This window comes from Zeus faber (genome assembly GCF_960531495.2).
Source record: "Zeus faber genome assembly, chromosome: 18".
In the NCBI taxonomy this organism is placed as follows: Eukaryota; Metazoa; Chordata; class Actinopteri; order Zeiformes; family Zeidae; genus Zeus; species Zeus faber.
The window spans coordinates 6,698,936-6,712,021 of record NC_137210.1 but is presented as its reverse complement, the minus strand read 5'-3'; the positions used below and the strand labels follow the sequence as shown (position 1 = coordinate 6,712,021).

Sequence of the window (13,086 nt, the reverse complement as noted above, 5' to 3'; positions counted from 1 at the left end):
ACCACGCCGTATGTTCTTCCGAGAGGATTTCTGGCTTTTTTTTTCCCATCTAGGTATTTAAGGCGGCATGGGGGTGAGATTAACATGCCGGGTGTCACATAATTCCTTAACTCCTTGACCACTTTGAACCTGGACCTCGTCCTTGCTTGAAATGTAAAATATCTTTTCTTTTTTTTTTTTTTTTTTTTTTCCTGTGGCCCTCACGGTCTCAGAAGGGGTCTCAGCCGTGTTTCCGCTGCTCTTTGGAGGCCTGTGTCCTGCAGGGGGCGACGGCCCTTTCCAGCCCTTTTGGATCCCTCCTCTTCTACCCGGCTGTCACTCATAATATGAGTGACAGCCGGGTAGAAGAACAGATCATGTTCTGCGGTGTGTGGAAGCCAACCTATGGACACAGCAAATAACGGATTGAGTGAGTCTAACTTATTACAGTATTTACAGGACTTTCAGGTCCGGACCAGTGCTTGTAAATGCTAATGTGTATGTATCATCTGATAACGTCAATATAATAATGGATGTGTGAGTCAAACTTATTACAGTGGTATTTGGGTGTTAATGGATTGTTATTCCAGAGTAGGGCCGACATGCCTTGGTTTGAGGAGGATTTTTCAGGTCTTGACAACATACCCTTTATAAGGTACTTCAACATTTATATGTGTGTACCGCACCTTCAGAGTTGGACATGATTATTCGATATTCAATATTTGAATATGGCATTCCAAAATTTCAATAAGGTTCAACATTTCGAGATTTATTGATTCATCATTGCAGTCGGCACTCCGGCATCAAATTTTGAGCTAGGGCTCCTCATTGAGCAGATTTCCGTGAGTTAAATTGGCTGAATAATCTGGCTGAATAAGCCCCTCGGGGGAGTGGAGGCGCACACACCTCTCACGCTCTTCTTCTCTTCTTCTTCTTCCCTCCTTCTCTTCCGCTGGGTTTCCCCCCCCCCCCACACGCCGCTCTGTCTGTGCACCGCGTGCAAAGTCGCATGTGGAGGGTTTGGCCGCCAGCGCTTCCTGTCAGAAGCTGTCGGCCGTCAAAACCGATCAGTAATCATGCACGGAGCGGACGCCGGGAAACTCTTACCTGCCGATGCCCCCGGGGAGGAGAGAGAGACAGAGACAGAGAGAGGGAAGAGACGGGGGCCCGGGGAGGGCGAGGAAACGGTCCCCAACATTTTACCCCGAGCCCGAGATGAAGAGAGGGAAGCCGCCACTAATGAGCGAGGGCGATGGGCGGGCGAGTCAGAGAAAGGGCAGGAGTGCTAAAGCAAGAAGGAAAAAGAGAGAAAAAAGAAAGGAGGGGGAGAGAGAGAGAGAGAGAGAGAGAGAGAGAGAGAGAGAGAGAAAGAGAGAGAGAGAGAGAGCTCATCAGGAGCGAGGCATGATGTGTCGGGTGCCAAATGAGAAAGGTGACAAGTCGACAAAAGATAAAAAAACTAAAAGAAAATTGACGGCGGCTGATTAACGGGTTGGAATCAAATCAAGAGAACGATCAAGAGGTCTCTTTTACAAACTTGGATCAAGACGACCCCGGAGCGCCGAAGCCATCCTTGATGATGAGAAGGAAAACAAAAATCAATCAGGAGAAATTTAAAAGCATTTATTTTTCCAGGAAAGTCAAGGAACCGACACCTGTGTGGCTTACCTTTAGCCACTTGTTAGCTTGGCAGATTTTAATAACTGTGACCTGCACGGGAAATGAAAGAATGAAAGAGCAAGACGCCGTAGGTTTTCTGTTGACAGTATATGTGCATATCTGCTTACACTGTTGTTCAAGGTTTTTGCTTCCCGCACATGTGTACCTCATAAAAACCTTATAACCTTACCTTATAAAAAATAACATATATCATATCCAAAAATATCAGGATGAATAATGAGCGGGGGGCGGACGACGACTGCTGCAATCATGAAGTTCAAGTTTTGCAATTTATTTTGTGCTAAACGGGTTGCTAGGCCAATACAAATTGTCGATTTTCCTAACTTCATGGATACCTTATGAAATATATCTTGTTATCTTGTATATCTTTTGTCCGTGAAAGCATATGCAGCGCTTGATATGAGCACCCAATGTTTGTATCAAGTGCAGCATGTGTTTTTTATTGCTGGAGTCCACTTCTCTGCACAAATTGCCCACTCCGGTTTGGGGTTGCCATGACGTAATTGACGGTACATGGACATGGCCGCGGGATATCTTTAGATCGTGGGCATCCCCTCTTTTGCTCCGCTCTTAGACCCCTGCGTTTTGTTTTCATCAAGGCAGTTATCAAACCGACTTAAAAAACAGGGCCTGCCAGCGCACAGCAGGAGGTCGGTGCCGCCCTGGTGGGAAGCTGGAGAGCATGAAAAAACTCCCACGAGTACATTTATATTCATGAATGGGATGTTGGTAAGCGCGTAGTGAGATACTAATGAGGGCGCTTAGTTTTCCTATTCCTGGCCTTGCACGTGTTACCGACACTTTTTGCTGTGATGTGCAGTATTATTTTGAGTCATGTTTTGGTAAATAATCCATTGTTCATTATTCAATTTCATTGGTTTGTTTGCTTGTCATTTGATCGCTGGCTCGTTTGTTTGTTTGTTTGTTCGTTCACTCATTAGTTTGTTATTGAATTAACAGTTTATTTTCTTTCATTTTACATTCTTATTTGTGGGGGCGGTGGCAGGCTACTTCAATGCATTTTCATCCTTGTTCTTCGTGTATTGATGGTTTCAGTTCCGCTGGAAGATAGCATTGCGAAGTGTTTCCAAAAGTGGTTTTGTCTATCATGGAAAATGTTCACATTATTGGACCAAATATATTTTTCTTTATTCAATTATGCAATTTGCTCCACTTCTGCTGTTGACTGTTGTTTGGCTGCAGAGGGGGTAAACATCTCTGAAGGGCTGTATCGTTTAGATTTTCTCTGGTTTGTTTTCTTTTACCATGGCAGCTCAGCAAAATGGAAAATCTCATGGAAGCAGTCCGCCTGATTTGGCGTGCACGACACATCTCCTCTGATTGGATCTCGCTCTTCCAGAAAATGCGGAAAACTATGAGTGCCACTGGTGTCCATAATTCAATCATCCACACTCTCTATCGCCCAATGGAGAGACACAAAGAGTGTGAGATGAAAATGATGCCGTGGATTTCACAATCTGTTGCGAATGGAAATGCGGTGCGGCCCTGACCTATTGTTGCACAAATTGCCTATTATGTATGTGATGTAATGTGATTGCATGCATGGTTGTTTGAAAAACAGAAAAAAATTGTAATTGCGTGTATTTGCGTGCATTGGAATTTATTGTGTAAAAAGTGTGCTCTGATACGCAATGAAACACGGCTTTATTGTAGCGTTAAAGAAAACGTCTAAGCATAACTGACGGCACAATATTTAATACCTGGTACGGTCCAATAACGTGTGAAATTGTGTAATTGCATTTCACACTGCGCTGCATTAATAACTTTCAAACTTTTCCACCGAGGGTTGTGAGGGACTGTACTCTGTGCTTTTTTTTTTAGAGAGATTAGGATGTTCTTTGTGTGGAACAGTATTTTTACAATAGTACAGTATTTTTAGCAGTACCCAAATAATAGCATAGCACACCATATCATATCCTACCCAATGTGTGTGTGTGTGAATTACTTTGTAATATTTTTATTATTATTAATATTATTGTTGTTAATATTATTATTATTAGGGGTCCAGCCCTGAAGTGGTGGGAGCCCTATTGTTTTTGCTAATGAAAAACTTAAGTCAGTAGTCTATGATCCGTTGTGGCGACCTCTAACGGGAGCAGCCGAAAGAATAAGAAGAATGAAGAAGTAGTCTATGGATGTCATGCCGCATGAAATGTGTATTCGGTGCAGTCCCGACATGTCGTCGTCCAAGTTCGATCCAGATCGGTCCATTATTGCGGAATAATTTAGCAAAAAACTTTTTTTTTTTCCATCAGTGTAAAGCGCGCACATGCACAAATGACGGCTCGCACAGGTCACATGATAGCATTGCAGTCTAGTGATTGGTCAACAAACAGGCCCTCGCCAAGATGGCGCCACGTGATGATGGGAGTGATGTCAGACTTTTTTATTATATTCTGGGTAGGCTGTTTTTTTATTGCAAAACGCCTCCAGGTGTAATGTAACTGACCTTCTTGTTTGGATGTAATTTACTGTACATGCAGAATAGCCTTAAGAAGACTAAAATCATGCGAAGGAAGCCTTATTTTGAATAAAAGACTTGTACATTTCAGTGATTATATATATATATATATATATATATATATAGTTTATAAATAGATTATTATTGTGAAGGCAGTTTCTGTTGAATAACAATGTGTAAAAAAAATAATTATGTTCCCCAAAATGGATGAATAACCACAATAAATAATCGCGTTCACAATATTCAGTAAAATATTTGTGATTATCATTTTAGCCCTAACCGTGCAGCCCTACTTCAGAATAATAAGATAATATTGGTTGCGGAGTAGGAGACCCACCCAGAGCTGCAAACACTCACCGATCATAGAATATCATTGTATCCAGGCTAGAACAAATAGACCCCTGCAGTCACAACACACACTGGTACTGAGAGCCAAAGCACACTCGTCCATTGAACTTTAACTCAGGGCCGACTACCATGGACCCCGCGTATTTCTGCCTGCAGCTATATTTATTATAATTATTTATTTTGCTGTGTTCATTTTTCCTATGACAATAGATTACTTTTATTAAGCATGAGGGAGATGGAACCCTTCATGAATTAAAGTTGTGTCCTTACGCTCTCCTCTCGACTGGAAGGACCCTTCTTTCCCCTCACATAAGCGGATTCAAATGAACGGTTCGGCCCAGATTGCAACCTGATGTGGGTTCTGTACAGACTCATTCACAAAATCTTTTCAGCTCCCACTCAATTATTCAAATTATAGGTACGGACAGAATTCTATTCCGTCGACAGATAAATTACTGGTAAATGCCCGTTTTCTTCCTCAGTGTCTTGTCTATCATATTCTGGATATTGAGAAGAGGTTCTTTCATAATAACTGCCACATCAGACTGATTGTCAAGTATCGTAATTAGATCCTGATGATGCTCTGTGATCCCTTTGGAATCAAACAGCGTCACCTTTGTCCAATTTTCACCACAACCTATTTTATTATTGCATTGTATCATTTTTTTAATTTTTCCTTTTTTTCTGGATATATCTTTGGATACTTTAAAACGAAATGATTTTATATATATATACACACATACACACACATATATAAACACACATACATATTGTAGCAGGCTTGCTACCCAGGTTCATTGGAACCAAGAAGTGAGACGCAAGATGAGGTAGAAGAAACCAGCGGATACACAATCAGGCGGATAGTAATAATAATAATAGTAATAATAATAGTCACTGAGTGCTCACACACACGGCTCTGCTCCGGGAACCCCTCTGGAAGACAAGCTCTCACCAATCAGTGTCCATGGGTCTGCGCCTGCGTGGGAAGAAGCCAGTGCGGTGTTCTACAGACCACACCCCCTTGTCCTGCCACACACACACACACACACACACACACACACACACACACACACACACACGCACACGCACACGCACACACACACACACACACACACACATATATATAGATTTATATTTTTTTCCCCCCAATCATTTTTCCGTTTTTAGATAATTTTTCAAAAATAAATCAGAAATAAATGTACTTATTTATAACATTTTCGAGATTATATATATATATATATATATACTGTATATACAGTATACATTACAAATATCAGGGTTTTTTGTTGTTGTTGCTGCTGCTGTTTTTGTGTTTTTGTGATATTCTTTATTATTGTAAACATTTGCCTAAAATTGTTTTCTTACCTCCTTACACACTTTTTCTTTGGAGTCATCCAATCTGCATTTCACCGCACATGTATCGTACAAATACATTATAACTTCATTTATATTGCAAATAAAAATTTTAATCTTGGAATTAAATTTAGTACATAAGTAAGTAAATCTTAAAATTAAATCAAATGCAATGAAGTCAAATACAATTAAATATAATATAAAAATGTTAATAATAAAAAAAAGACAAAGTAAGAGCCCTCAAGGTAGTCAAATTTAGAGACAAGACAAACTCCAATGAGGAGGACAAAAACAACAAAGCAGGGCTTTATAAAAGGGATAACCTGAAAAAATGGATTAGCCTTGTTATAAAGCGTGTATCTATCCTTTCCCTGTTGTATTACAGTATATATATATATATATATATATATATATATATATATATATATATATATATATATATATATATATATATATATATATATATATATATATATATATATATTGGGGATGGGGATGGTAGCTCAGGGGATGGGGATGGTAGCTCAGGAGGTAGAGCTGGTGGTCTAGTGATCTAAAGGTTGCTGGTTGGATCCCAGGCTCCTCCTGCTAGCATGCTGTAGTGTCCTTGAGCAACACACTTAACCCCTAATTGCTCCTGATGGCTGCGTCCGTCGGTCTTTGAACAATTGTAAGTCGCTTTGGATAAAAGCGTCTGCTAAAATGACTAAATGTAAATATATATATAAAATTCTAGATTATATTTTCCGTCCATATGCAAGGCATTGGAGGTGGTAAATCCAAGACAGCGTACAGGTAGAGATCAAACCAGTGTAGCTCTGTAAGTATGTGAACATGGTATGATCATGGGGTTTCTCCATATTTCCCCAGATAACTGCGATGGCCCGCTGGTCTCCTCGCTGCCGGAGGCCTCGTTTCAGAGCTCCTCACACTCGTCGCCGGGGAACGCCGCCCTCTTTGCCAGGCTCAACAGACGGGAAGGTGAGTAAACACGTCACCACAACTCATTCCTTCGTCCAAATTCCATAAATTGTAATCCCCAACAAGTCAACAATAAGAAAATGTTATCTACAGTTCTTTGAAATAACATGGAAAACCCAAGGAAGATGTCAAACTAGGTTCACTAAATATATTGTGTCAATAATATGAGCCAATTAATCCATAAAACCAATCACCAAGTTTACCGTGCAACCAACTGAACCAAACGAAGGAAGAAAAAAAGAGACAAACCTTTCATCACAAGTTAGAGATCAAGAAATAAGATACCCATCTTTAAATACTATGTTGAAAGAATTGATGTATCGGCATCAGCTACACATTATGAGTGGCAGCATCACTGTCGGCATCACTTCCTTGTGCTATCAGCACTGACAGTTGCTAGGCAGAACAATTGATTAGGAACTCTTCTCACAGATCTCACGGCTTCAGCTCCCACTTTCTCCATGACAACATCCGACGAGGCTCATGGGGACCGCAGCACTTAGTGCCATTTGAGATGCCACACGGATTTAAAGCGTTGCTTTCTTAGAAACAAATGAAGTCAGTTGTAATCCGGGATAATTAACTAGTCCTATAAATGCCAGGAGATTTTTGTGGTCGTGGAAGGTGAAAAGTTCATCTTACATCTCATTCAATGTGCATCAGCTTCCTAAGATACAATTATTTCAATTATAAACAAGTTGTCATGAAACAGTCAACACTTTCACGCAATATATACAATATTTTCAGAGAATTTGCCGATCCTCACCACAATTTGTTGTGGTGAGGATTGGTGCATTGAAACAGTCTAAAAAAGAAAAATTATATATATGCTGTATATAATATAATAGGTTTCAGTACACAGGAACAGATCCTTTGTGCTAGCACATACAATATGCCTTGTTTCAGGAAAGATGTTAAAGTCCTTGGGCTGTAGGTAAGGGATTCCACAGTGTTATCACAGTGTGATTCCACAGTCAAGAATACGCAACATGCCTCATCATCGTCGTCTAATACTCAACTTATTCAACTTATAGCGTAATCACACAACCAACCTGGAGAAACCCTTGTGAGCATTTCACTGGGGTTATCAAGCAGGCACCTTCCTTCACCAGTGTTTTGTTGATTTAGGCCCACGACCTGCCTGGCGCCCTAAGCCCACCCTCCTCCATGCTCATGTTGGGCTCTCAACCAAATAGTACCACTAATTGCTAAGAGATCCAGCAAATTACACATGAGAATACTATGACTACAACAGATACACACACTATAATTAATGGTACTAATGAGAAGTACCAGATCAGTTTTTAAACACAATAAAACATACAGTACAAATACATCAACTACACTTCCTCCAAACTCTACAAATACATTAGTAAGAAGTACTATATTGATTTGAAGCACAATACGAATTATTACTACTTAAACACTACATAAACACTACAACTTGGCTTACTCTCTCTTTAGTTATGCATCACACAGAAAGTTCACTTTCAAACACCAAACAATGTAAGTCTGTATGAACCCAGTCCATTAACCACTTTTATCACAGGAAAAGGCAAACAATATACTCACTCTAACTGAAGAGAAAACCATGCAAACAAACAATTCATACTCCAACTTAAGAGACAAACTAACCACGCAAGCAAACAAATAAACCAGATTGGTTTCACCAAAGTGTCCCTTTGTTTTGACGAAAGTCCCTTAAATGCAAAGTCCAAAGTCAAAATGCAAAAATGATCGACTCAAGGCATCGGGGAAAGAGTGGTTAATTGTTTAACCATGCTAAAAATGGCTTCCCTCCACCTGTTTCTTTGTGTCACAGTTAAATATCCCCTGACTTCCCGTTTCTTCCCCAGTGGCAAGGGTTCCTCAAAAAAAAAATAATAATATTTACTCAAAGTCCCCTGAACGTTGGTCTTCACAAGAAGTGGTGGTAGCGTAGTGGCTAAAGTGCCAGGCCATCGTGTCAGCAGTCACAAAACTGGTGGTTTGATTCCCAGCTGCCACCGCAATGATCCAGTCAGCAACAAATACACAACAGCAGAGAAGCAAAATCCATGTGTATTTAATATTATATTACAACATTAAATTTCATTTATCTGAATGCCCAAGTGTCAAAGGCAACAGCTGCTGGCCTCCAGTAAATCATAATCAGTTACGAGCTACTTGTCAGAGTGAGTATGCCATTATGTCTTTTAATATGGGGATGTTCCTTCACACATTGAACGCATTTCCTTATCTCAGTCACTCGAAAGAGAGCTGTCCACCTTGTTTTGAAACCATTCACGAATCCCCAAGTACCTCTTGCCTTCTGTATACAAAGGTTTTGTCCATCATTTTTACCACCTTGTCCTCAGTATTTATTTTCTTTACTTGGGAAGGAAGGGAATTCTCATATTTTCTAGTGTTACTGGTGTTTCATCTGAGGGATAGGAGGGACAGTAGTTCACTTCCACTTTTTTCAGCTTCCTCACACCAGACCCACCTCAGACTTTTAGTACATTTGGTACCTTTTTACTTTACCTTATCTTTTTTCACAGCATGTGAAAGTGAAGAATCAGAGCTTCAAAACAAGGTGTCACTTGTGTGAATCAAGCAAATATTTCTAAAGCTATGGGTTGTTAATGACCAGGGTGCGGCAAACTGTGTTTCTGAGATTATCACCCTCAAAGTTTTCCTCACACTTGGCTTCTTTCAGCCAGCTCCGAGAATGCAAATGAGTTGGAGGACCAACAAAGCCACATTGCTACTTGTCACATGGCCACTTGACAGCCTGCTGAATGGGGCAATCTCAGCATTGTTCTTGTGTTTACACGGAATGTTGAACAGCGTCATCGACACACAACATCCTTGTTTTAAAAAAAGCTTTTATTTAACAGTAAGAATATACATACTTTATAAAAGTGGAATTATTTAGGAGTTTAAAAGTGCAGCCAACACAACAACATGTACAGTCTGTCAATAATATTTGTCTCTGCATATGAACCTCGGTGTGTCATTTAAATATATAAATGTGCATATGCCAAATAGCCAACATCGCCTAGGAATGTTAATAGTTGACCAACCCATTTCTGCTGTAGCCTTGTGTCAACCACTTTTATGTACAGTTTTTCTCTCCATGATGAATTTACAAAGTTTACATCACTTCTTTAGACCATGTACTAACCTGTTGAGCCAAGTCAAAACGGTAATGCATCTTGATGTGGTTGCTCGCAGGTTGAACACGATTATCCAAAGAGAGGTTAAGGCGCTCACAGGTGTTCTTGGAGTTGTAGACCTCTCTCTCCGAGCGTATTTGCTCGTGCTGTAGAAATTGCTTCTTGTAGAAATTTCTTCGGTTGTAACAACAACGGGTGTGTCGTCGGTCTGCTACGGTGGTTCTTGAAAATATTCAGTTTCATCGTCAGATTCAGGTTGAAATCCGCTGTTTGAAATGATCTACAAGTCTGGGATAACATGGATATCAGATTCAGCATTGGTGTCGGAGAACTGACTATCATCGCAGACAATGAAATTCGGTATGCACTATATCTACTGACTTAGATCTATCGCGCTGGTCAGATTATGGTCTGCTATATGATTTAGAGCTTTCCCCACCCACTTCTCGTAATCCATAACAATAATTTAACCATCTGTTCACGGAAGTGATGCCAGCTTTTCTTCTTCATTGATATACACCACCTACACAACAGTGTATCCAGGTGTGTGTGTAAAACGCGTAACATTTAAAGGTTGAACTCTATCAAAACGGTTTCACATTGTGACATCACATTACATGGAATATGGAGGGAGGATTTTCATCTGGATAGTCGCTTTAAAGGAAACGATCGATTGCGCTGTTTAGCGTCTCGTTAAGTGAACTGTGTTTCCCCATGTAATCTCAAAGAATATTTAACTCAACGGTTTAACATTTATGAGACTATTTATTATTTACTATTTATAAATCAAAATGAAAAAAAACACAAAGCAATATGATTCTGGAAAAATCTAATTTTCTTTCTAGAAAAGTTTTTATAAGGTAAGGTATAATATAACACAAAATTTGATGTAAATTTAATTAAAAGGCTCGGGCAGTATGCTTAATAGTATGGCAGTGGATGTAAATATGAATATTAATATGGATGTGATTTTTATAGTTTTTTTTTATAGATTTTTTTAGTATGTATATAGTAATACTGGATAACAATGCATGAGTATCTCTAAATTATTATGATTTTATTACAAATAAATAAATGTCTAAAATCAAAGTTATTACAATGTTATTACAATTTATTACATTATATTGGAGTCATTTTGTTTCAGCGCCGTGCCAGCCTAACAAACAAAAATGACTTAATACTCCTACAGTACACAGCGCGGGACCTTTGCTCATCCAGGTGGCATAGGAAGGTAAAGAATCGAGAGACGAATCGTGATGGATCGAAGCGGATGGGCTGAAACAGAAAAACGCAGCACAAAAGAGATGTGCAGATTGGTAGAAAGTGAACAAAACATACCACCCGGCTGAGTTCATTACGGTCCCTAAAGCACACCTCAAGGAAAACAACTAGTGCCAGCTTGCATTTGAGCACTAATTGTTGATAGCTGTAGCGGTAATTTAGGGACGAGGTCAGGGTAGGAAAGGGGGGATTTTAGGATACACAGCAATTTCTCCTGACTCAACATTCTGAAGAAATACCAAACGATTGATTCCTATGAGTGAGATGTCGTAATGACTAAAAACTTTGAAATTAAAAATCTTTCGATGGGACAAAACTTTTGTCACCTTTTTCCCAAACCCGTTTCACCTTTTATATTGAAATAATCTCACGACACAGTAAGCGGCACAAGACTCGCAAAAGTTTGTTGTGAACAAATCTTTGAAATTCTCACGAGTCAGGAGTCAGTCTCAAAAAAAGAAAAAGGCGGTCGAGCGAAATAAACTTCCACTCAAAAAATGTAAATAATTACTGAGGACTAAATTGAAGTCCAAGGCATGGTTCTCGTGAAAATTCCATTCACAAGTCAATGAAATGAACCAAGAGTCGTAAAATCAAATGACTCTTTTTACCAAGAGACTCGGTAAAGAACCGAATCTGAAAAAGGAGTCGAACCTCACAGATCTACAAATAGTCCTCAGTTTCAGTGTGAATCTCATTCTGGTGATAGCACAGCTGCTATTCCAGCTGGAACTGATGAGTTAAATAGATTAGTACAGACTTGCAATTTTGATCTTGCAACACAAGAGAAGAAAAACTCCGGTACAGTATAGAGCATGCATTCTGATCCATTTGGTCTTAATCATTCATGCGTATGTACTAGAGATGCAACGGTACAGGGCATATTATCGAACCGTTTGGGAAGAACCCTGTGGTTCAATACGCACACATGAACAAGGGTATTAGAAGTCCAGTGGACGCGTTGGCAGAGCGTACGGGCGCGGCGTGCCATAAGTGCACACTTCCTATTAAATCCATGTCAATCCACTGTTGGAAAGTTGTTGTTTTTTAACTGCACAGGGCTACGCAAGCCTTTTCCATGGAAACACAAAATACAACTATATAGAAATGTTTTTGTAAAGAGTGCAATCAATTTAAATGAATTTTATATGAGCCTACATTGTACGAGAGACATAGAGCTGCTATTGGATTTGCCTATTGATCAAGACCCGTTTTAAAGATAAAGAACAAACATATACTACCAATTAACTACCCCAGGGTTGTCCAGTCGGAAAATAACCCCCAGGGATTGTCAGGTCCCTTTTTATTATGAACTTCTCTTCAGACACTCTCTCTCTCGCTTCCACTTGCACTAGTGTTGAGTCGTTCACAAACGATCCGGTTCTTTTGAACAGTTCTTTTGTGTAAGTAAGTAAGTAAAAATTTATTTATGTAGTACCTTTCCAACAATAAATCAAAGTGCTGTACAACAGCGCATTAGAAAGTAAAAGATTTGTGGGAACGAAGGTTCTATATATCTGAGACGTTCTATCTATCTATTCACCCCCCCAAGTGTTGGGAAGAGATCAACAAAGTATACACCTCTGAGTTAGTAAGTTTGAATTTTAATCATCTCTTTAGAGGTTGAAACTGAACCGTGAATACTTTAATCAACTTTAAAATATTATATGCAAAAAGGTCCAGACCATTATTGAAGAGAAGACAGCAGAAGACTCAAGACAGCTATCTAAAATGACTGTGAGTGTTTAAAAAAAATGTTAAACTATCATTTCCAACACTGTCTCACTGCCAGAATGCTCCCCAGACAGGAACTTTCTAAGGTTC

General features: G+C 39.6%; 1 protein-coding gene across 1 annotated transcript in view; it reads left to right on the top strand.

Moving 5' to 3' along the window:
• LOC307244374 (contactin-associated protein-like 5) overlaps nucleotides 1-13,086 on the top strand; it is a gene marked incomplete at both ends in the record, with an annotated part of 108,470 nt that overhangs the window by 21,435 nt on the left and 73,949 nt on the right. Inside the window, one exon of the mRNA XM_080019523.1 lies at nucleotides 6,713-6,823. Within this exon, the coding sequence (XP_079875649.1) occupies nucleotides 6,713-6,823 (111 nt within the window). The remainder of the gene's footprint in view (nucleotides 1-6,712; nucleotides 6,824-13,086) is intronic.